Source organism: Podarcis tiliguerta, assembly GCF_965153285.1.
Source record: "Podarcis tiliguerta genome assembly, chromosome: 9".
NCBI lineage: Eukaryota > Metazoa > Chordata > Lepidosauria > Squamata > Lacertidae > Podarcis > Podarcis tiliguerta.
The window spans coordinates 40,373,226-40,398,853 of NC_139542.1; the positions used below are offsets into that span (position 1 = coordinate 40,373,226).

Below are 25,628 nucleotides of genomic sequence, written 5' to 3' on the forward strand. Positions count from 1 at the left end.
CAGTTAAGGACAAAGCTCAGTCAAAAACATCACCCGTCTAATGAGAGAGTAGGCATGCACTGTGGTCAGCAAGTGGAAACTCTCAGCTTCCACTTCATTGGGCCTTCTTTTTGCCCACATATGCAGCCCTATAATTTCTTCATGAGTCAGTGAGAGTTGTGTGGTTACTGCTGAAAGCAAACAAAAAATGTGCCCAAATAATGCATTTTATGTGGCAATTGGCATCTCTGGATATCATATGCTGAGCACATGCCCACTTTCCTCTGAAGCAGAATGCGTGCCCAGCAGTGCAGTGGGTGGGTGGGTGAAATGAAATGGTGTTTGCATACACTGGGGGATATCTTGCAACCCATTTATGGCAACTGATCATGTAAACTTAAAAGCACAAGAAGAGCCCTGATGCAACAGACAAAAGGCCTTTCTGGCTCAGCATTCTCTTTTTCCAGTGGCCAAATAGATGTCCATGGGAAGCCCACATGGGCACAATAGCACCCTACTGGTCATGACCCCCAACAACTAGTAATCCCTGATAATACTAGAGGCTGGAAGCCAAAGATTTCAGACGAGTATGTGAAACTGAGGAGCTTAAGTTGCATGCTCATGTTACGGGCAGGTGCTCTTATACCAAGGAAAAATGCAAAGGAAGAATTCAGTGTATGCCTTCTTCTGTGTGATGGTCATGACTTTTCTTTCGCTCATGGGTACAGAGATTACCTAGGGGCTGGCAAAACCAACTCCTGCCAGGGGATGCAGACCTAGTGAGGGGCACAAATTACCCATTAGACTATGGAGTGCATGATGTATATGCGTGTGGCAACATGATGCAGCTGTTGTGGCAATATCAAATGCAGAAGAAACTTCCTGTCCTTCTTGCACCATGGCACAAAGGCATGCAGTAAAGTGATTTCCCCGCCCCAGGGGGGAGCGCTGATACAGCTCCTTGCCAACAGTGCAAGACACCCCATGTACACCTGATTTTCAGGAGGATCATTTGCTTTCCAGTAATAATGAGCTGACACCCATACAACAAAAGCCAGGAGTCCTGATGAGAGAATCACCTGAAAGCAAATGCTGAATGCATCAGCTGGAAAGTTAGGGAATATTGTTACCATCACTCCACTTTTCTAAGCAACGAGAATTTCCAGGAGCACAGTGCTTACCTGGGGCTTAGTTGCCATTGAAAGAAAGTCACTAGAGGCTTATGGTATTTTTTTTAAATAAGTGAGGTGTGTGTGTGTGTTCTCCTATATAAATAAAAAGGTAAGGTGTCATCATGCTCTACAGCCAATAGGCTGCCCTGCCAACTGCAGCATGAGGAACCGCAACAGGACCAGGTAAGTTGTTTAACAGAGGGCAAGAAGCACCATGAATCACCTCTACCTTCCATTAATTGCACACCTACTGTGAGGTTTCACAGAGGGTGGAGGCCCTTCGCACAGAGGAGTGGTGGAGACCTCCACCTCAAGATGTGTCTGGGCAGGAGGAAGTTGATGATATGATGGACCTGGATTCAATGGACCCAGATTTGTGGTGGTGGAGAACAGTACACATCCCAGAAGAGGAAGCCAAGAACTGGGAAGCAATGGAAAATGCGGAACATGAGCATGCAAGCAGATTCTCTAGTCCTGAACAGAGACAGCATTCAGAAGTGGGATAAATAGTACAGCATACAGTGGACACTACATCACTTGTGAAAGCCTGATGGAACCTCCTCCTTCTCCATGGACCAAGCAATCTCTTTGTATCTTAGAGCAGAAGGCAAAACAGAAAGATTCCATTGCTGGCCACCATAGGCAGTAAGGAGGGGTTTGGAAGCTAGGAATTGCTGCAAAGGGGATGGAGCGGACACTTTGAGCAACATCCCAAGACTGAAGGGAGCATTATCAATGGTCTCTCTGTGTATTCTGTTGATTTAAAATAAAATAACTAATAGAAACTCTCTGCATCTCTGATTTCACTAGGCAGCTAGCCTGGAAGTCATGACAGGTAAGGTATAAAGGGAGGTGGATTTGGTCAGGTGTCATGGAAGGGCAAAGGAGTAGACAGCCCCTGATATCTATCTATCCGTCATCTATCTATCTGTCATCTTTCATCGATCATCTATTTGTCTTTCTTTATATGCAGGTTGAACATAGCTGAAGGCTTCAACTTCCAGCCAGCTAAACTATCCAAAATGAGATCTCTGTTGGCAAACAAGTTAACTATATTTCAAGTTATGTTTCTCTGAACAGTAAGGCCTTGACACAGTTTTGTAAGATTTGCAAGGACACCCTTTTTGGTGCTTTGAAAATGTTATATAATTGCTGTGGGAAACAATGTGGCAAAATCAATGCAGAGTCCCTTTGCATGTTGAAAAGAAGTACATGAGTGAGTCATTCACTTCCGCTTTCCTTGTTTTGGTTGCGACAATGGGAAATGTGACTTATTTAAGGAGTCCCCCCTCCCCTCCATTGCAAATCCATGAGCTTCAAATAACTTCTGGAGCTTGTCAGTACACCTTGGTAAAAGGATGATCTGAGAATCCTACATTCAGGGTTACATTAGAAAGGCCGTGAGGAGGATGTGCAAAGGACTTGGGATGCTTCTGGATTGTCACATGAATAAAGTGGAGAGGGAAGTTGTCCTTCCTTTCTCACAGCACTAGAATGCAGGGAAATCCAATGAAGCTGAATGTTGGAAGCTTAAGGAGAGATAAAAGGAAGTACAGTGGTACCTCGGGTTAAGTACTTAATTCGTTCTGGAGGTCCGTTCTTAACCTGAAACTGTTCTTAACCTGAGGTACCACTTTAGCTAGTGGGGCCTCCTGCTGCTGCCGCACTGCCAGAGCACAATTTCTGTTCTCATCCTGAAGCAAAGTTCTTAACCCGAGGTACTATTTCTGGGTTAGCAGAGTTTGTAACCTGAAGTGTATGTAACCTGAAGCGTATGTAACCTGAGGTACCACTGTACTTTTTCACAGAGCACATAATTATGCAGAGGAGGAAGTGATGGCCATAGTCTTGAATTAGCCAAATTCATGGATGATAAACCAACCACCGACTATGCTCTGCCTCCATGGATAGAGACTGCAATGCTTCTGAAAACATGTTCCTGGAACTCACAAGTGGGGAGAATGCTCTTCTGCTCGGGTCTTGCTTGAGGCATCTGGCTGGTTACTGTGAGAACAGGATGCTGGACTAGATGGGCCATTGGCCTGATCCAACAGGCTCCTATTATTTCTTATGCCATTTTTAGGTGGGATTCAAATAGACACCAGCAAATTCAGGTTGCACAGTTAAAGCTGCTTTGGAGCTCTGGCATAACAAACCCAGTTCTCAAGAAGAAAACGGAAAAAGGGTTACTTTTTCAATACAAAAAATGTATTGTAAAGTGTGGAATCACATTTACTTGATGCAACATTGTTGAATTTTTCTGCAAATGAATATAACGAATGCTCAATAAATAGCCAATGCTATCTAATCACCTACAAATCACCAACAAATCAGAACAAATCCCCAATAAACAAGTTATCTGGAAGCAACATCACTCATCCTATTTTGTTACTTCTTTCTAATTTCGAACCTCTCCTAAAATATCATGTTCATTGGCTCTTATTTTTTTAAAGTCTTGCCTGGCAAGCGTGGTGAGATCCAGATCATTCTTCCCAAGTTCTCCTTGCATTGGAAAGCTGAGTCTGGCCTGCAACATTTTATTATGATTTCCCACAGAATCATAGGGTTGGATCATATGGCCATTTTATTTAATCTTCTGCTGCACACCAGTAAAGCTACCTGCTTGGCATTGCTTGTTTGGATGGGAGAAGGCCACCATACTGCAGGATCATATTTTGTCCCGACGTGTTGCTACAGTAAAAAACAAAAACAAAAAAGCAGCCTTGTCAATTAAAAGAAGAGCGCCATTCCAAGGGACAGGCAGGTCGGGCTCTGCTTGCTTTTGGAACATGCCCTCTGCCAGGCTGCCACCTTCGTGTAGGTCAGCAAAGGGTGCCTGTGTTTCAACGCCAGATGACTACGATTAGATTGAGATTAAATTCTCCCCGCCGAACCCTTCTGTTACTGTTATGTACCATTATTCCTGCACCGCAGCCCCGATGCTCCAGGAGAAAGGGGGCGAGAAGGCTGGGCGAACGCGCGCTTGCAGAGCCCTTTCCCGTTACCACAGCCCTCGCATTCCCGCGCACTGCAAGCCGACGAGGCGGTGACTGAGAGTGAGGGCAGAGCCGAGCAAGGGCAGCAGCTTCTCCGAGGCTTCAGGTCCCCACTGCCCATGTGCAAAGGGGCCGCACATGCTCTCTGGCCGCCTCTCCTCGGGCAGTGTGCACATGCTCAGTAGCAAGATGGACGCTTTTCTGATGCAGGGTTCATTTTGGTAGCGCCGCGGCGGCCGCCGAGCGATCGCTTCCCCCTCGGGCCGGCTGCAGGACCTCGGCTGGGCGATGGCGCGCTGCAGGCTGCTCAGCCATCTCCGGCTGTAATCCAGCGGGTGGAAGGGGCGCCGGTGGCATCCCGGCCGTCTCTCTCTTTTTCTCTTTCTCTCTCTCTTCCCTGGCTTGTGGTAAGTCCTGGACGTTGGCGGAAAGGGCCGCGTCGCTGGGCTTCGGAGGGGTTTCTCCATCCGCGCCCGCTTGGAGGGATGGCAAGGCTTCGGGTGGCCGCGGGGAGAGGCCGGGCGATTGGCCGTGCCAAGGCAACGGGCGCTCTGTGCGCTCCGTGCGCGCCCAGCCCTGCCTGGCTGCGTCCCCCTGCAGAGGTGGCCATCTCCAAGCCGCCCTCTCCCTCTGCAGCAGCTCCTGCCTTGCTGCCTTCTTTCAGTACCTCGGCCAGCACCTTTGCAGCTCCTGGCGGGGTGTTGCTGTTGCGCTTAGCGGCTCATTCTGCATGGCTGGCCCTTCCCGAGGTTGGGGAGGTATCTGGGGGCCTCCTTGGCGCTGTGCTGGTTGAGGAAGGAGCCAGCCAGGGAGCCTGGCCTCGACTGTAGAGGCGGGAAACTCCAGTTGGTCCAAGAGGGAATATTTTGCTTTTGCCTGGAAATTGGAGGTGGTGGCAGTGGGTAAAATCTAGGGAGGTCTCCAGGCACCACTATTACGATTTGTGTGTGAAGCAGGCAAGAAAGTGGCTTTGGCCAGAGATCCATGGTGCACAGAGGCCTTGTCGCTCAAATGTGGGAGTGGGGAGGGCAAGCAAGGTCCTGCAAGGTTGGAGGTTTGTGTGAACACCTGTTGCCAAGGTTGCATAGGCAACTGTTAGAAGACGACAAAGAAAAACACCGACTGGTTTCAAATTGGCTTTCAAGACTCATCTTCTGGTGAAAAATGTGCTCTGTGCTTTTCCCTCTTCATTGGACTTTTGCCGCTTGCAATTCTTAGTGCTCCAGTGCTTTCTGCTGACCTTTAGAATACTGTAGGGGAAGAGGTCACAAAAGTCCCCTGGTAGGGAGGGTGGGGAAGGGCTGCTGGGTGACTTGGTACTGTGGTACTGGAGGGACAGGGGAAGCACCACCACCACCGCTTCCCCCAGTGCTGCGGCAGGGAAGAACCGCCATTGTGATCATAGCTTGGCTGTGGGAATGGAAAGTCCCATGTCTTGCAATTTGGCTGGGAGCCCCGGCTGCTGTTGCTCTGGGCATAAGGAGATGCTTCTTCTGTTGCTCTTGGAAGGAAGACAAGAATGTCTTCTGTTGCTGTGACTGAAGGGATATAAATATATTTCTGCTTTTAAGAAAAAAAAATGTGGCTGCATCTAGAAAAAGATGAATGGAGATGTAGAAAAATGCAGCCACCGTTATAAGATTCAGGCACTTGCTCTAGAGAGTGAAGCCCGGACAATTCCCCCCACCCCCACCGCCATATAGTGCGGAGATCATAAAATGCAGAGATTTTTCCCCTCCTTCACTCAGTGCAACTAGGAGCAGGCAAGCAGTATTTGGTGCTGAACATGAACACTTAGCTCTGTTGGAAATGTGTTTGTTATTCTTTATGCCGATAAGAAATATTCAATAAGAAAGATGCTATGCAAATATAGTGTGATAGTAAATGTTCTCAGTGATGCAAGCAACACATGCAATTTGTTTCACTTTGTGAATGGGGCAGTAAATGCAAGACTAATGATAAGAGAGGTGATTCATTGTTAGCAAAGACACATGGTTCAGTGGGATGTCTTAATTAGCACTCATTACTAAAACTTCCCACTGATATTAATGGAACTAGTAGTGAAAATAAGGGTTGGATGGACAAGGCCTGGATCTGTATGTCTTGTATTTGCTCAATAATTGCAAGTATTTTTTTTGTTGAAATGTTATAAATATGTGTATGCCAGCATACATATTGTAAGTTTTAGTTCTTGGGAAGCTCATCTAGGTGGATTTCCATTTAGGTAGCTTCCTCTGGAAGATGTAAGTTTGTTCTGCAAACATATCAACACCAGGCCTGTAGGTATAAATTACCAACTATTAGGCAGCTGCTCATTTAGGAACCTAAGAATAATCCTGCTCAGTCAGGCCAAAGGCCTATCTAGTTCAGCATTTTGTTCACATAGAGGCCAACGATATCTCTATGGACCCCCAGAAGTAGGACATGAGTGAAACAGCACTCTGCCCATCAAGATCCCCAGCTACTGCCTGTGATGCTGGAGGTAGTAGCCATCATTAGTAGCCTTATTGACATTGACATCTTTATCCTCCATGAATTTGTCTGAATCCAAGTTGACTCTCATCACTACATGTTATAGCAACAAATTCCATAATTTAAATAGGCATTCTGTGAAGAAGTACATCCTTTTGTCTGTCCCAGATCTTTCAACATTCAGTTTCATTGATGACTTCTGGTTCTAGTAATATACAAGAGGGAGAAAAAGATATCCCTACCTATTTTCTCCACACTATGCAAAATTCATATAGCTTTGTCATTTCTCCCTACTCTTACTTGCCTTTCCCCCTCAAATAATTTACATAATGAATGCATGTTCTATTAGAACACAATGGTCATGATCCAAGACAGAGTGAGTTTACTGGGTTTAAGCATGCCCAACACTATTCTAGATTGTAGCCAATAAATCTATCTAAATTATTCATACAAGCATTTCTAATTAATGAGAAATCCACATAAATTATCAGTGCAATCCTATACTTAAAGGTAAAGGTAAAGGTACCCCTGCCCGTACGGGCCAGTCGTGTCCGACTCTAGGGTTGTGCGCCCATCTCACTTAAGAGGCCGGGGGCCAGCGCTGTCCGCAGACACTTCCGGGTCACGTGGCCAGCGTGACGAAGCTGCATCTGGCGAGCCAGCGCAGCACACGGAAACGCTGTTTACCTTCCCGCTAGTAAGCGGTCCCTATTTATCTACTTGCACCCGGGGATGCTTTCGAACTGCTAGGTTGGCAGGCGCTGGGACCGAGCAATGGGAGCGCACCCCGCCGCGGGGATTCGAACCGCCGACCATGCGATCAGCAAGTCCTAGGCGCTGAGGTTTTACCCACAGCGCCACCCGCGTCCCATCCTATACTTAGGTATTCAGAAATAAAATCCCTGAGTTCAATGGGACTTACTCCAAGGTAAGCAGTAATAGCATTGCAGCCTTTATACAGTAGCTTGTCATTGGAATGATTTAGTGTTTACAATGATTAATAGCTGTTTACTTCCTTGGTAGGAAGTTTTTTCCTATTTTTCACATTCAACTTCATTAATATATGACTTTTCCCTCTTGTTTATCACAGGACAACTTTTGTTCTGGACTTAAAAGTCCCCACAATGAAGTTTTCCCTGGCGATTCTTGGGTTTGTTTTCTTCTTCTTATGCATTGAAGAAGTCTACTCCAAAGAGAAATCTTCAAAGAAAGGAAAAGGGAAAAAGAAGCAGTATCTCTGCCCTTCGTATGTCCCTTACATATATTATTTTAATTGTGTATAATGAAAGTGCGATAAAGTGCATGTTTATAGTTTTCATTTTACTTATTTATTATCAGATTGTTGGAAGTGTGGGAGCTCTGTTTATTCATGACCAATAGTAGCTAGTCAGGTGTTTTGTTAGTTGAAACTGCCAGCAGCTTCTCAACAAGGTTTAACCATCAATCATGTATGTATACAGATATGTTACGTGCTCAATGTAAAGGGATGTCAGTAATAGAATACTGATGGATGGTTCAACATTTTTGAGAGAAGCAAAGGGTCAGGTTGCATGGAAGAAACTTCAGCACATGACCTGTGGATAAAGAAGCCATAAAAAGTTGGCAAGAAGGAGTGACAAGGAAGTGGGGATGGGAAAGGGGAAGGGGATCGGTACAGCTGACGTTTACAGGGCTAGTGGCCCGAAGGAAAGATTGTTGAAGGCAATGGGCTGAGACGCTGGGATTTGAATGCTTGAAGATAGGACATATAGAAAAATGTGGAGGAAAAGAAGGTTAAAGGGGTAAACAGAACCAGGGAAAACCTCATGGATAGGTAAATGGGTTTTTGGAAACAGGTGCCCCAAAGACCAAGGATGATGTGAGATCCAAAGAGGGGGTGGAACATCAGCAACACCCTTGTTGATTTGAATTGATCAATTAAAGCTTTGATAATGAGTGCCTGGTTTCCAGTTAATTTACATGCTAAATATTTTCACAGGCAATTCTAAACCAAAAACCCATGATATTCCCAGACCTCCTTTTCAGATGCTTTCCTCTGCCCATTGTGTGAGCAGTTGAACAAGCTTGTCCCCAAACCTCAAAACTATGGTTAGTGACTTCAAAGCAAGACAATATATGGCTTAGTATCCTGGGTAGTTTTGAAGCCATTTAACTATTGCTTCTGGGTTCACATGTAGCAGGAAACAATGGTTAGGTACTGAATCTTGGCTTGTTCGGTTGTTAGCACGGAGGGAGGAGGCTACTGTTTATTAAGTGGCTGTCTACTATCAAGTCTATATAATAACTTGGTAAGCCATTGGTATGCAACAGAGATGGGGAAGTGAGCCAGAACTTTATCTGCCCCATAGTTCAAATAGCTTGTTAGCCCTGTGTGCTCCCCAAATGCCTGACAACCTGATTATCAGGCTTTTGGGAAGTGTTATGCAAAGTGCTTAGCCCAATGCCCACAAAACCCATTTTTATTGACCACACCCTTACCTGGGCAGATGGGTATGGCTTGCCCAAAATGAGCTCCTGGGTCCTGTAGGGTGGCCTGGCCCACAGCCTGCCATTTCCTAACCCCTGAACTACAATGCAGATTCTACATGGTCTAAATGTGAGGCAGCAGGACAGCAATAAGATTCTCCTCACTACTTGAATATAGACAACTTGCTTAAGAAATGCACACTTTGCTAAATTATCACATGGTAAATGCTTCTCGCTATCTACCATGGCTTAATAGAAAGTACACTAAGTATGAACCACCTCTATCTTTGCCTATATTTTGCAATGAACACATAGGCTTGAAGAAACATTCTGCATAACTTATTTTTTTAATGTTATATTTATGTTCCACCTTTCTTTCAAGTAGCTTGAAAGTTTCCCCCACACTTAAAATAGTAGCTTGTCTAATAAAAATAAAACAACACTCAATTGCTCAGTGATCTGAAGATGAATTATAAGGAGGATGTTGGTGTTTTCTATTTCTGGAAAGTACTGTGCAGAGAACATTTTCATGACACAAACATTTTATAGGTAGCTACAATAATTTAGCTAGTGTACTGCAAGAGATTTATGTACAGTCCAGGTTTATAATGTGTCTGCTTAAGGACAGAGTGTTACAGTGGGCAATTTGGCAATGCAATATATCTCTGGTCAAGTGCTTATAATTAAGTGTTCTTGGGCTGGTAGGGTTCTGGGTGCTGTGTAGGTAAAATTCAGTATTTTACAAAATGTATCAATGCTGTTCCCTCAGGGCAGGCTGTTAGCCAGGTACCATATTCTAGTGTTCAGTTGGCTAGTAGCAATATGAAGTCAACAGATGGGACTGCAGGGATGAGAATCTGCATGGGAAAAGAAGTTAATTATTATATTGCAGGCAAATATTTACTGGAAATGCTCTTCCATTTTCCAAATAGGAGAATTCTTGCCATGATTACTCATGCTTCTGTTTAGCTCTAGTTATGTAATTATTGACTGGTTTGAGAGGCTTTTCTTCTGTCTGTTTAGATCTCAGCCAGCTTGTTTCAACAGTTGCACTTTATATAGCATAATCATAAAGAAGTCATCAAATTGATATTGTATAGTTCATCTTTTTGTGGGGTTCTGCCTTTTAAGGAATGTCTTTCATGTATTATCTGCTTAAATATAAGCTTGCTTAACCACTCCTTGTGTAAGATAGGTTGATGCAAAATTCACTTTTGGTATATGTTGCTTTTGTGTAATAGAAGGATTAGAGTGGGTCCCATTGACTTAGGTTGAACCACAATGGATGCAAAACTTTCATCAGTGCTCTGTGCCTGCCATTATTTCTATGTCCACTGCTGGAAGACAGCATAAATTATAACATAGCATTGATTCAGTAATTGGGGAATCCCATTGTAAGTATTTATTTGCCAGCACCACAACTCTTAGGATACTGTTTACATAATGTAATGCAAAGTTCTCATGTACAAGGACTTAAGTGAGTACCATGGTTCCTGTTGCTTATTACAAGAAAGTGGGTGTATATTTCTGGTGCCGTTAATACAAGTTTTGGGTGAAATCTGGCATGACAAGCTTCAGGTTAGGCCCAGGGTCTGGTAATTTAACACAGCGATGGGCAACCTCGTGCCCATGAAGCAGATTCACACCAGAACTGTGTTTCATTCTAGCCCTTTGATCCTCCACTCTCACGTATCAGCTGTCCAGTGGGCAGGGGCTAAGACTGAAAAGGACTTTGATGTTGATGATGCAAGTGCAGCTACTTCTACAAAGAATATCTTTTGCAAGAAGGTCAAAGCAGAGGAGGAACTATCCTAGCAAATATGTAGGCTCTTTGTAGTGCTGGGATAGCTCAGTTGGTAGAGCTGAGGCTATAAATCTCCGGGTCATAGGTTTGAGCCCCATGTTGAGCAAAAGATTCCTGCATTGATGAGGTTGGACTAGATGAGTCTCGTGGTCCCTTCCAACTTTACAATTCTATTATTCCTTTTCCTTGCGAACATTCAGAGCATCCATGCAATCTTCAGCAGTGGCGTAGCGTGGGTTGTCAGCACCCGGGGCAAGGCAAGTAATTTGCGCCCCCTAACCCGGGGCAAGGCAAGTAATTTGCGCCCCCCGCTGCACTGTCCCTCCCCCAGATAGCCCCTCGCTCTCTCTCCGCACCGCACCGCACGCCTGGCACCCCCCCTCCACAGTGGGCGGCGACCCGGCGGCTCGGATCGGATTCGCACAGCCAGCACTGCAGTGAGAGAGAGTGAGTGAGCCAGGTAGGGGCAGAGAGCTGCGAGTGCGAGCGCCCCCCCCCCCAGATGTTGCGCTCGGTCCGGCTGCCCCCCCCGCACCCCCCATGCTACGCCACTGATCTTCAGGATGCTGTTTTGAAGTTTGTGGACTTGAATAGCTGTAAGGCAGGTATTGCATTGTGAATTGATATTATTTCCATCCTTATGCTGGAAGTACTGAGTTCTTTTTGCCTTTTGAACATTCAGGACAGATAAAGGGTGTTGGGAAAATGGAAGGTGACACTCGACTGGAGTTACTAAGAATAATAACTATGACTCTGCTTCCATGGGAAATAGCTTTGTGTTTGTGCATGCAGCTGTGTGCATCTGTGCAAATGTGTTAAGGTGAGCGATTGTATGTATTGATTTGCTCCCATCCACTTTGTTGTCTGGCCTTGCCCTGTACCCACTGATGGGTTAAGATTCAGTGCCTTAAGACTCAATGTGTTGTCCAGAATAGGAAGTGTGAAAGGCTGCAGTGTTTCAGTAATGGATGCAAGCATTCTGTTTTGTGATTTTCCTTGACTGTAGTTTAACCTTCAACCCTGTGAAACAGGGTAACTTGGCAAGAGAGCTTCTGTATGTTCCTAACAACCACAGAAACAGGAAACATGAATGGACCACATTTCCTGTTTTCATGTTTCTTCTGATACATTTGGAAAAAGAGGCTGTTGTATCTATTCTATAGTATGGAGAGATGTTTGCCTTTTTGTTGTGTGATGAACAAACCAGAAATATGTGCATTACCATATAATATACAACAGTCCATAAAAGTAAGATGCCAGTTTGTAACTGATTTTGTGTTGTCATAGTCCAACATGTTAACCACTACAGCAAAATACCTCTGTACACACTTGACTTACTGTATGCAGAACAGCAATTTGGGCTCATGGCCTCATGCATTCAAATCTAGACTGAGAGGGGAGAAGGGGAGGTCTGTATGCATTGCAAAGGCAGTAGTAGTCATTTTAATAATCTATAGGAGATTAAAAAAAAATAATGTAAATATTAGAGAGTCATTTTATTTAAAATTCCAGGCTATGTAGCCAAAGACAAAATCCTCTTTACTGAACCTGAAGGCATTACTGAATTAATCAGGATGTTTAGTCGATTAATGGTTTGGTAACAGATTAAAAGCATGAGCTCATTAATCAGAAATGCTGATCCAGCGTCTTTCACTACAGCGACTGGAACACAAACTTCTGCTGTCTGCTACTTGTAGGCTTTTTCATGCCTTCTGTGAGAATCTGGAAGTATAGCCCAGCTGGGTTAGCACTAAACAGAACAGAAAGATAGGCCAGAAGAAGAACAAGAAAGATGGGGAGAATAATTTTCCTCCCTTCCTGCAGGTGTTGTCCTGTGCTGTGTCTCTGGCTATCAGTGGAATTTGAATTGAAGTAGGGCAAAATGTGCTATCCTAGTGTCAAGCTTAATCTTCCTTTGTCCATGGTCTTTGTGCGTGTGGGCTGGCGGGAAGCAGAGCTTAGCCTACCCTAATAAAATTTCACTTTTTGAACAGAAACAAGTGATTCCATTGGATGTAGGCAGGGACATGGTAATACGGGGAGTAAGGGCTCTTAATCTGCAGTAGCAGTTTGCCTAAGGGTATGAGGAGTTTTCTGCACTGGAGAAGCATAGGGGGGAAAGATGCCCATGGTAGCATAAGCCATAGAAAGTACCACGGGGTAATTCTACAGATCACAAACAAGGGAACAGATTTCTCCTGGCATATATATATGCCAGGCATATTATAATTAAATAGATATATGATCGCACAGGTGTGTTTCATCAGTGTTACATAGCAGCATGGGATTTGTAGTGCTTAAAACTCTGAATTGTTGTTGCTCATATATAGCTTGCAAAACTAGCAAGCTATAGAATTCATAGATTGGCTCTGCTGGAGCAGGCTTTTCTACAAGAATCAAATCTACCATGAAAGTATTTGTTTGAATTCATGTGGCTGCTATTAGGTGGCACTGCATCAAGGAGTGCTGTGATCCTGCTTCTCAGGAGAAAAGTGAAAGGCAAAAAAGATATTTGTTGCTTTTTTTGCCTGTATTCAGCAATGACCTGCTACCTAATCACTGCCAGACATTATCCTGTTCTGTGAATATGTTCGCTACCGTGTGATTTCCTATCTGCTAGCCTTGTGTCATCGCTAGCTTCTTGCTTGAATCTGCCTGAATGAACGGGGAGGGAACAGAGTCACTTCCACAGGCAATCCATAGCAGTTCTTCTGCTTGTGATGGACAAGCACCTTATCTGTCAGACAGGGCTTTGGACCTTATGGGAACTACAACCTCTACATGGATGGCTACTATGTGTCATGCATTTTTCAAATAGCTATGCAAAGTTTCATTTTGTACTGGTTTTAAAACAATGTACACCAATCTGAACTACCAGGAAGCAGGAAAAGGTGTTTTGCCGGAGGCCATACAAGTTTAAAATTCAAGGGAGAGAAGACCACTCCCACCCCATAACCATCCACTCCTACCTGTCCCCATTCCCACAGCCCCCTCCCCATTCTCTTTCAGCACAACTTAGTTATCCAGGGCAGCCTTTGTTATTCTTATACCACATGTGAAATGCCATTGCCTGCAATAGGTAATTTGTGCTGGAAGAAAAGGAAGAGGATTGAAAGGCTCAGGGTGAATGGGTGGCATCTAGGGGAGTTGGGTGAGTGGGTGAGTAACCTACAAACCTTGGATTAGGTGAGAAAACGAACCATTTTGGGGGAAATCATTAATCGTAGCAAGTGGGAGCAAGCTTACCCATCTCTATTTTCCAGTGGCCTTGTGTCTTTGGACTTTATGATCATACTTGCAGCCCTTATGAGGCATTCTGGTTAGTTTTTAAGTGAATGTGTGAGAAGTGTCCTAAAGAGACAAGTTGTCACAGGAACATGCCGGTCGGTCAACACACAGTTCAAAGTTGGAGGTAACTCTTTATTAGCAAAACTACAATCTTTACAGATTTGGTGGAGTGCCTGGCCTAATGAGCAGAGTAGCTCATTCCCAGTGGTCTTACTCCATAAAAATCCATTGCCAAGACAGAAATTCCCCATCTCCTTCTTTCCAAGCTTTCTCCAAGCAATCAGAGACTGTGACTTTGTGCAGCCAACATCTCTGCTCTTTTCATGCCTCTTCTGGTTCTGGGAGAATGGGGGAAGGGGAGCTTGTTGCAGCAGGAGGGAGGGGGACTAGTGACTCTTCACTAGCCTGACTCATCTCTACCTTTTGGCCTCCCTTCTCCCACTCTCCTGCTTCAGCTTCTGCCTCTGATCGTGGACTTCTCTCTGTTCCACACTCTCCCAGCTCACTAGGCCCTGTAACCTCTTCAGCTTCCAACACCTCCTTTCCCCAGACTTCTCCCTGTTGTCCTTCAGACCACTCACTGTTGTCCCACCACTCCTCAGGCTCTGAGCCCTGGTGCTTCCCCAGCCAGTTCCTCCCACCATTCCTCTTTGTCCAACCAGTCCATGATGCAAGTGCACTAGCTCATGTCCCTCCTCTCCATTACATTTCCCACCATTTCCCAGACTTGGGATGGCAGTTGGATGGCAGATGTGAAAAGAAGTGGCCCTCCTGTACTCATGGAGGCTCCCTACGGTTTTTGGAACCCCAATTTTCTAGGGCTTCTAGAACCCTGATTTTTCCAGGGTTCCAAAATGTGTTGGGAACCCAGCACAAATACAGAAGGTTCCCCATTGCAAACAGGTGCCCTTTGCAAGTTGGAGGGAAACTGGAACAGTGATGTGGAGTGCAGAAAAGGTAGTGCATTCATTCCCACAGCTCTCCTTCACATGTTTAATGCCTAAAGGTGGCATATGTCATTTTATGAGATGCACTAAGGTTAGAGATGCTCTGTTGATATATCTGTAATGTTTTTGGTTCTCACGAGGCAGGCTAGGAGTTTCCAATACAGTATTGCTTATGTGTAGGAGGCTCTAATTGTGGGCATCAGCTTTCTCTGTGGGCTCAGCCACACTGATAGCTGTTCCTGCCACTTCTGGTTTTCTTAGCTTTTTCTTCTTGCCATCTGAGCTGACAGCAGATGCTTCATCATGGCAGTCATTGAGTAAGCCTGGCATAAGCAGAGAGGCCCAAGCAGAGAGAGCTGCAGTGTTAAGGCCTTCTGGCCACATGGCAGCATTCCAATCTACTATTATGTAGAAGGTTATGGTTATTTAAGCCTTGCCATAAAACCCCTATTAGAACATCTACTGTATGCCATTTCAGTTATAATTTGGTCAACTTATAAAACATCTCCAAGCCAAAGTCCCCCCCCCCCACTCTTTTTGCTTCTGACTGAACCCAACATTTTCCATCAGTATGTATTGAACGTAAGGCTTCTTCACAATATTGGGAATGCCTGCCATTTTCATTTGAGGGCATTTGACTGGCATTTGGGGTGCCTTCAAAGTGCTCATGCTGCTGCTTCAACAACGGTTGCACAGGTGCTAGCTTGCTGGTTGGCTGAGCACCCTCTTTGTCACCAGCATCCTACGATGCCTGACTTCCTGACATTTTATGAACGAACTCTTTAACTGATTATGAGCACAAAACATGACTCAGTTACTGAGGCACATTATTTAAGCGTGCATTTCATATTAGAGTTTTTGCTGGACTTTGCCATTGTGAAAGGATGAAATCTTAAGATCACCATGATCTAAAGACATTAGGAATTTTAAGTAGGTTACTAGGAAAACAGCAATGCCGCCATATTAATAGCAAGAGCTCTCCAGACACTCAGACCCTGCATTCCATTTGTTGTCCTGCATTCAATGCACTTCCATAAATGGGTCAAGCAGGTATACATTGTCCAGAGGGCCAGTGTGTCTTGATGAAGCCAACCCCATTCCCAGAGTTATCCAAAGCCACCACAAAATGGTTTGAAGTTCTAACACCTCCAGTAGTACGTGCAACTCCTTACATCTCAATCACACACTATGTGATGCCCTGTGCTCACCATGGCGATGCTCTTTATCTCATAGGGCAATATGCATAATGGATAAGTAAGAGCCCTCCCAATATTTTGGGGTCATGGGGCACATTTGAAAACCTCAAAAATTGGCAATGTTCAGAATGTCCCCCCTAACCCAACAGCCCTCCCCCTAAAAGCTGAGTTTGTTTGCTTTTTAAAAATAAAAAACTAGGAGGGTCAGGGATCCTCAGTGGACACTCAAGGGATGTCTGAGAATGCCAGGGACACCATGGGTGCCACATTGGGGACCCCAGGCGAGATCATGCACCTTGCTGTTACAGCTTTTCCAGGGGGTTGCCAACTTTTGCTGGATAATGAAGACAGATGACATTTTGCTCTCAGTGACATATGCGCTTGACATTCAGAGAGACATTTACATCTACTTTTGTTTCTAATCACTTTGATTTTGAAGACATAAAAGGAAGAAGACAGATACCATTTTAAAATGCTTGTTATGAATGCAGAGAATCACGGCAACTCTGTATAGTCTGGTTGAGCCTGATTCAAAACCAAAGGAAAGGAAGACTGGTTTGTGTGAACTTTGTATCGGCACAGCATCTGCTTTTCTGTTAACGGGGGGGGGGGGTGTGGATTTTATTATTTATTTATTTTTGCATTTTTAGCTTTCAATGTGCATACAGTGGTACCTTGGGCTACGGACGCTTCAGGTTACAGACTCCGCTAACCCAGAAATAGTACCTTAGGTTAAGAACTTTGCTTCCGGATGAGAACAAAAATCGTGCGGCGGTGACACGGCAGCAGCAGGATGCCCCATTAGCTAAAGTGGTACCTCAGATTAAGAACAGACCTCCAGAACGAATTAAGTTCTTAACCTGGAGTACCACTGTATTAGAGAAACACCATCTCCCTCAGCCTGAAAGCAAGATGAGCGCTGCAACCCCATAGTCACCGTTGACTGGACTTAACTGTCCAGGGGTCAGAAACAAAACAAAACAAAACAAAAAATAGATCCAGGCTTTTCAGAGAAGTGTGGCTCTTTCGTTCAAATACATTACAAATTTGTCTTCTGCACTGTTTTTGTTTAATTTTTGGAGCTTGAATCAAATATACTAAGATCAACTGTCTAATTCTAACACAAATAAACAGTGTACATTATTTTTAACAGACAGCAGTCAGCTGAAGATCTTGCAAGGGTGCCTGCAAATTCTACCAGCAACATATTGAATAGACTTCTGGTTACTTACGATCCCAGGATAAGACCAAATTTCAAAGGTTGGTTAATGCAAAATAACTTCAGTTTAGCTGTTGAAGCTACTTAAAAATTGTGTGTGTGTGTGTGTGTGTGTGTGTGTGTACGTGTGTACCAACAACCAATTACATTTTATTCCCTTAATCCTATGGAATGGACTGATGAGATTCCAGTCCACAGTAAACAGAGAGGTAACTGAGCCCTTTAATCCTAGCCTGGCTTGTGAAAAAGAAAAGAAAATCAATTAATCACTTAGGCTACAATCCTATGCATGCTTACTGAGAATACTTCTGAGTAGAAGTTGTGGCAATGGCCAGGAAGTGTCAGGTAAAGTGATGGGCAAAATGGAACCAGAATGGAGACTCAAAACCAAATTAATTCCATCATTAAAAACTCCTGTGGGGGTTGTGCCTTATTCATCTCACCTGCCTCCAAAGGCTGCCCTTCTGTCCTTGATTTGGAAGGAGGCCAGGCCCAGATACATGACTCAGGCAGAGAGGCAACAGGCAACCTTCTCCTTGGAAGGTGGTTCATTTCTGTCCATCTGCATCAGGGGGATTGTAGAGCAGAGGTGGTTAAGTAGATGCAGTGAACCAGATCCTTATTTCTCCTCTTACCGAGCCGCATTGTGACATGCGGGTGGGGATACCCACCTGTCAATCACACGATGTCACAGTGACATCAGGGGACCCATTTTTTTGGGCTTCACTATTTGAAAAATGTTTTTATTTCCCTAATGCTGTTGTGAAATTTGAAATGTGCTACTTTACCAGGGATCATTGCCCTTGCTGTTACATGCACATCTGGGGTTGTATCCAACTAAGTTATACTTCGAGTTAGCCAATTCAAATTTATAGGCTTAAGTTAGTGATATCCATTTCAGTGGGTCTGTTCTGAGTAGCACTGCATTGCTCAACAACTTTGGCAGCCCTATTAATATATCTCTATCTTTTTTTCTCTCCCAGTTCCTCAGCCTCCCTACCCACTGCATGAGTCTTGAAACAGAACTATCCCAATTCTTTTTGTTATAAAGGTTTTTCAAATGTGGGGAAGAGATTGTTTATTTTTATTTTTGAAAACTGTAAGACTTATTCTCTTTCTCTCTCTCTTTTAGGAATTCCAGTTGATGTAGCAGTCAACATTTTCATTAACAGTTTTGGATCAATACAAGAGACAACTATGGTAAGGCTGCTGTTTCTTGGATATCTGCTTGTGGGTTTATTAACATAATTTATAGCCTACTTTCCATGAAACCAAAATAGAGCTGTGTAAACATGCTTCTTGATTTAGGCTTCATATGTTGCCATTTTCTTGCCTGTCTGATGCATTCTATAATATGTTTCCAATAGGATTACAGAGTGAATATCTTCCTAAGACAAAAATGGAATGATCCTCGACTTAAACTGCCCACTGACTGGAAGGGGTCTGACTCTTTAACTGTAGATCCCACCATGTTTAAATGTCTGTGGAAGCCAGATCTGTTCTTTGCAAATGAAAAAAATGCCAACTTCCATGACGTCACACAAGAAAACATTCTTCTCTTTATATTCCGTAATGGAGACGTACTGGTCAGCATGAGGTACTTTTTCTTTTCAACTGCAAAGTTTTATTATAGACTTGGAGCAAATGAAAGTCACTGCTTGATTAACTGAGGCACAGATTTGGGATTTTTTTAAAAAAATTAAATTAAATTAAATTAAGTACACAATACTTTTGAGAAATAAAGTGGAGCTACTATATGGTCAATGAGCCTGAATGCTAGCTTGAAAATTGTGAGTTAGAATGGCTGTTGATCTGAAATGGTATGGCTATCTGCAATCTTTCTGAGGAGATGAACCACTGGATTTAGGAAGTTAGAAGGGTGTTCACATGTTACGTTCAACAAGTGTATAATGAGTACCTATGTGTGTAAACAATTGAGCTGTTTTATAACGTTGAATGAGTGTAGTCTGTATACTTGCATACACAATAGCTGAACTGTAGGAAACATCAAATCCTTCATACAATGTAGAGACAGCTTATACCTGTATTCAGTGTAACATAAGAATAAGACAAGCACAGGGATCATTCTCTTCCACTGACAATTTCTCCCATTCACAACTCCACATGGATACTATACAGATAAATCCATGGGCCTGATCATGTCTCTGTGCTGTATGCTGTAATGAAGCATGTGTTTTCTACGTGCTGAAAATGTTGCAAAGAAACTCCCCTAGAGTAGAAAAATAAGTGCATCTTTATATGAATACATTGCATACTGATCTGCTACATTTGTGAACATGAAAGCAAACAACAGCCACCACCTCCCCTTTTAACTTGAAGGTTGCTTTGAATTGCTCACAAGCTTTCGGTTTATATTTCCAGATTATCCGTTACGCTTTCCTGCCCGTTGGACTTGGCCTTGTTTCCTATGGATACACAGCGTTGCAAGATGCAGTTGGAGAGCTGTATGTAAATCAGATTGTGCATAAAAATAGCTACCGCTTCCTGTTGTGCCTATATAAACTGAAGAAAGGATACACAGTGCACAAGGCTGTTTAATGTGGACTTGTACAATGGTTTCAAAAAATCATGTTCATTGGTCTCTGTCTTTTATAATTCAACCCCTAGCTGTGGTACATTGATCCTATGCATCAAAGTACCTGGGAGTAAGTCCCACTGAACTCAGTGGGAGTTATGTCTGAGTTTAAAGTGCATATAATTGTGCTCCATAGGCCTGATCTTAAAATAATTTGCTTGGAAGCCCAACTGGTTTTCACTGAAATTTATATCTGTCAAAGGCTGTTAGGATCATGGCGTAGTTTTAGCAGGGATGCTTATCAACTTCAGGGATTCTGTATCACAAGAGACTGCAGAGGGTGGGTGGAACCATGCCAAAGTAATGTATGTGATAGGGAGGAAAGACCTGTGGACCTACCTCCCTGCTCCTTGCCTGGATTGGGGTGGGCTGCGTAGCAATGGGATTGGAGCCATGCGGTTGCATAGGGAAAAGATTCACAGGTGGGATATCAAAAGGGAGAAAACCCAATCCTCAGTAGAGACATAACTCAACTTTGAAGGAGGCACCTGCAGCATAGTGTCAGAGGACAGTTTTAACCAAATGAAAGGTTCTTCAAAGAAAAGGTGATCCTTCAGATGGCCTGAGACCAGATGCATATAGGGCTTCTTGAGTCAAATAATGGCATGCTGAATTGTGTCTGAAAACAAACCGGAAATCAGGGAAGATGTTTCAGCAGCAGTGAGATATGACCAGCATAAAGAATACCCATAAAGTAATGATGCTGGCATGTTTCGAGTCAAATAATCTAGGGGACAGTATGATTGAGAATTGTAGAGTTGGAAGGGACCACAAGGGACATCTAGTCCAACCCCCTGCTATGAAGGAATATATTTTGGCTACTGCATTTGTTATTTTCATCTCTTAATCCTTTTTTCCTAAACACTTAGTTGGTTACACTACCGATGATTTACGATTTATCTGGCAATCTGGTGATCCTGTTCAACTGGAGAAAATTGCTTTGCCACAATTTGACATTAGGAAAGAAGATATTGAATATGGCAACTGCACCAAATACTACAAAGGAACTGGTATGTACTATTGAACATTGATGAATTTCATGGCATGGTCAGACTCTGTTCACCTATAGCAGCGGTGTCCAAACTTTTTTCAAAGAGGGCCAGATTTGATGAAGTGAAGGGCCAACCAAAGTTGTTGATCTTTTTAAGGATTTTACTCCAGGAAATAAACTGCCACAGGGGCCAGATTAAACCGACCGGTGGGCTGGATTAGGCCCCTGAAACGGACTTTGGACATTGGTTGGTGATAATCTGTCAAATTCTGGGAGTTGGTGATAATCTGTCAAATTCTGGGAGTTGGAATCCAACAACATCTTGAGAGCACCACATTGTCTACCCTGATGCAGGATATAGATAGCAATCAACCCTATGAATGGTATGCTTATTTGTGAGACAGAACGTGTTTGAGAAAATGCACCTATATTTCTGAATGGTGCCAGAAACCGTAAACAGAAATATAATATGTCAGTTACTCTGGATGTGAGTGAAGCAGTTGATGATTCACCACTTCCAGTGCCCAACCAGAGTGAAAAGTGGTGCATTTTCCATTTTCTCCCCCAGCATTCTTCCTCCCCCCTTCTCATTGAAACCAAAGGTGGGCAAATTACTCAGGCGATCTTCAGGCTGGAGTAAGTAAGGGACCCCAATCCTGGGGGAACAGAGGGGCTTTGGCTGTAGCAGATCCAAGACTGCTTCTACCACACATATGAAACCTGACACCACCAACAACAGGTGGAATCAGCTCTATGCCAGTGGAACTTTTTGCAGGTTTGAGGTTGGAGAACCTCCCCAGAGGACATGACCCTTCCTGCCAGCAGCCCTTTTTCCACCAGTGGAGAGGCACCTCTGCTCAGTCCTAGCCCCTTCAGTCAGCAGATCTGGGGTTGGGATTGCTCCGTTCCTTGTTACACTGAAGAAAATTAACAATATAGGCAAGAACTCCAAAGAGTTAATTCACTGGGTCTGTCAGAAAAACAGGTTTTTCACTGACTTCCTAAAACATGGAGCTAGAGTCTAAGTAGCAACAGACCTGTAACATTTGCTTGAGGGGTTCGCCTGATCTGAAATTCAGCAAGTGCACTAAAATAGGGTTTGTTAAAGCAATGCATTCCAAGTAGAGCTCTTAGTGATGCAGCCAGATAATTTTAGACCTTGGGCTTAATGGCCTGGACTATATTAAATGGTCTGATTTGGGATTGGCCCCATATAGAAGAGTCAGAATGGATATTTTATGATGCAAAAAATAATAAAAATTTCTACCCTGGTGGTGCCATATACCTTGTGATGGAATTAATGGTCTCCATTATCCTATTTTGGAGAGGTCAGAAAGGGAGTAAATTCCAACAAAGTCAGTCAGGTTGGATATCTGAAATTACATGCATGATGTACCAACAGTTACAACTTGTTTCATCCATGTACCTTATGATGTAATTGTTGGTTCCTGGAAGCAATTTTGGCAGGGCTTTCATCTGTCAAGTGACCCAGCAGTTGCTCATGGGACGGGTAGTGTTGGAAATGCCACGACTTTTGTAACCTGTCTAGGCATTCTTTGTACTTAATGACATGTATTTTCGGATACTGGCTCTTCTACTCTAATACTTCTGATGGCTTGATGTTCAACCAAATACTAGGTCTGTTAAGTGGTTAACAAGCCAAGCTTATTACGTGGACAGGTGAACAGATTAGTACTCACTATGAAGCTGTGCCACAGTTTTTAACAACAACAAAAAGAGGTGCTGATATTGCGTACCATAGAGTAACCCCTGAAAAAAAGCACTGGTTTCGCCACTGATGCTACTGCATTAAACCTTAGTTCCTGAAACCTGATCTGTGATACTTGGTTTATGCAGATTGCCGCTACGTAGCTGCAGATATTTCTTGCTAACTATGATTGTACTAACTGGCCTTGATAATTGCTAGATGATTAGCCTAGTGAGTCATACTAGTTGACACTATAATCAGCATGGGTGCATTATGATGAGGTATGTAAAAGGGGGAAATAATCAGACCCTCATCAAAGTGATCAGTGGAGGGGGTGGAATGCTGACTCATTTGCATTAGAGCTTTATTTTTGCCTGACATCAGTCCATTGATTAATTAATTTCATAGATTCAAAATCAGTTAATGACTTCAGTACAAATGCTAGATTTTTGTGTGTGGATCTAACTGTAGTAGCAAGATGAAGAAATTCATAGTCTGCCGCCATTTTATGGGGCAGTATCTCATCATATCCTGAAGATTGTAGGAGAACATGATACAATTACAAGGTAATTGCATTCAGAAACAAATGGCATCATATATTTTATTCAGTTATATCACGGTTTCTTCCCTATTTCATTTCATTTCTCTATTAAGCAGTGATTGCCAAAGTCCAGCTACCAAACTAACTCTCGTTGTTGCCCCAGGCTGGTTTTTACAGCTGCATATTCTTTGACTGGATTTTGAATCAGATTGTAATTCTGCAAAACTGAGATGCAATGTGTGTATTGGCAGCTACAGCATGGGGATTAATTGTTCTCCCAGTTATGAGCTTACTTTTAGAGGAATTGGAATCCTGATAGCACTTAACACTACTAAACGTATGCTAAAGAGCAATCCAGCAAGTTTCTATGCCAGGCAGGGAGGAGAGTTGGATTGAGTTGTTGCAGTCACTTTGCTTGGCTCTGCTGTTACAAGGGCAGGGCTGAGACAAAGGGATTCTGAGCCAGTCTTGTAGCCATCACCTGCTGTGGCCTCATCCAAACCCAATTGTTGCACCAGCCTAGACTTGGTGCTGGGATAGCCCTGATTGCCCTGGCCCTCCTCCACCTTCTGTGACCACTGTGGTGTCACTGCTTCATAAACCCCACCCCCAACAGGGGATAGGAGTTAGGATTGCACTCTTAGTGTGTGGGAGCAAACATGGATAGAGGCAGCACAAGCAGGAGGAATTTTCAAGATATCTCTTGTGTTCAGTTTTGACTATTGAATTATTATTATAATGAAACTGCCAGCTGGCCTCCCTTAATGTGAAATTTACATTGTTCATCTCGGTGACTAGGAATGTTATGCTTTCTATTGAAATATAATATAAGGGCTTTTAGTCAGAGCAGGAGTGAATTTCTGACCTAACACAAACAGCTGAACACATAAAAGTCATATATAGTATGGAAAATGAAATAAGAATTTGACAATCTGTGGAATCCGTTTATAAATGGCATAGAAAGCATTCCACTAGCTCAAGATCATAAAAGAGGAGAGGATCAAATAACCAGTACATGTTCAATACGTTAATTAGACAATTTTGCTCTTCATGTTTTATTTAGTTGTATTTTGCCCTGGACTTTTTAAATGATTATTCCCAAAACCATTAGCAATGAACTTTGTGTTTTATTATGAATGTTCGTACTTAGGTTTGTTGTGTAAAGAGGTTAGCTAGAGAGTGGTCAGTCCTGTGTCTGAAGCTCTGCACTCAGGTGTCACTCAAAATCATTGAGAAAATTCATCCAAACATTATTTTTGTATTTTACAAGAGGAGATTTGCATTGTCACACAATGAAATTTCATTAGATAGATTTCATTTCCCACAAAAAATAGGAAATGGAATACTGCCATATTGGCTATGGCGTAATATCTGTCTATGTTTTATATACAAGAAGATGTAATCCTCTTATGGAAACAGACCTGCCCTTTTTGTCACTATAGGCAGAGGAGGATACTGCATGTATATGTGCACATATGTGAGTGTGAGAAACCTTGCTTTTATTTTTCTCTTGTCAACTGACACAGAGCTGCTGAAAGCAGATATTCTCTTTGTTCAATCTCCCCCCACCCACAAAGTATTTAAACTTGAATTAGGGCAAGCTCAAAATTCAGGACAGCTTCCTTTGAAATCATATGAAGAACCCACAAAATGTGGAGGAGGCTGGGTGATTTTAAAGCATCCGTATCTGAGACCAGGGGCTTCTAGAAACATGAATACCTAAACATGTCTATTCTTTATCCAAAGGTTACTACACCTGTGTAGAAGTGATCTTCACTTTAAGAAGACAAGTTGGCTTTTACATGATGGGCGTTTATGCTCCCACGCTCCTCATTGTCGTCCTGTCGTGGCTCTCGTTTTGGATCAATCCTGATGCAAGCGCTGCAAGAGTGCCTCTGGGTAACCTGAGTTTCACCTGCGGTCAGAACCACCCAGTGTCACACAATGTCTGTTCTGTGGTTGCTTCAGTAGCAGATTTCGTTGGATTACTGAAGGCAACTCAACTCTCATGGCATGCTCTTCACTCTCATCCCAATCTTCTCTTTTTCAGTCCCATACATGTCTCCACTTTTTAAAAGACAAGATCTGCAGCCTATAAACAGGTTGCTCCTGTCTCTGCTCACTAAATCACCACTGTGGCGTGTAAGAGAGCAACTGTGAGTAGAACTTCAGAAGCATTATCAGCTTTGGGGTGCAGGGGTAGAATAACAGATCCTGGATCTTTGAACCTTAGCCAGGGGCAGTTGGCTTCAC

At 43.4% G+C, this 25,628-nt stretch overlaps 1 protein-coding gene across 4 annotated transcripts in view; it reads left to right on the top strand.

The window, feature by feature from the left end:
* Positions 1-4,199: 4,199 nt before the first annotated feature.
* GLRB (glycine receptor beta) overlaps positions 4,200-25,628 on the top strand; it is a 28,807-nt gene continuing 7,378 nt past the window's right edge. For 3 of the 4 annotated variants that reach the window (XR_014515083.1, XR_014515084.1, XR_014515085.1), the window contains exons 1-9: positions 4,200-4,554; positions 7,710-7,865; positions 17,474-17,580; positions 18,672-18,739; positions 18,907-19,136; positions 19,922-20,004; positions 21,005-21,145; positions 25,122-25,274; positions 25,426-25,531. Coding sequence is in view for 1 of the 4 variants with exons in the window: in XM_083456735.1 (XP_083312861.1) it covers positions 7,744-7,865; positions 17,474-17,580; positions 18,672-18,739; positions 18,907-19,136; positions 19,922-20,004; positions 21,005-21,145; positions 25,122-25,274 (904 nt within the window). In the remaining 3 variants the exon portion in view is untranslated. The remainder of the gene's footprint in view (positions 4,555-7,709; positions 7,866-17,473; positions 17,581-18,671; positions 18,740-18,906; positions 19,137-19,921; positions 20,005-21,004; positions 21,146-25,121; positions 25,275-25,425; positions 25,532-25,628) is intronic. The other variant, XM_083456735.1, reaches the window with a different exon arrangement.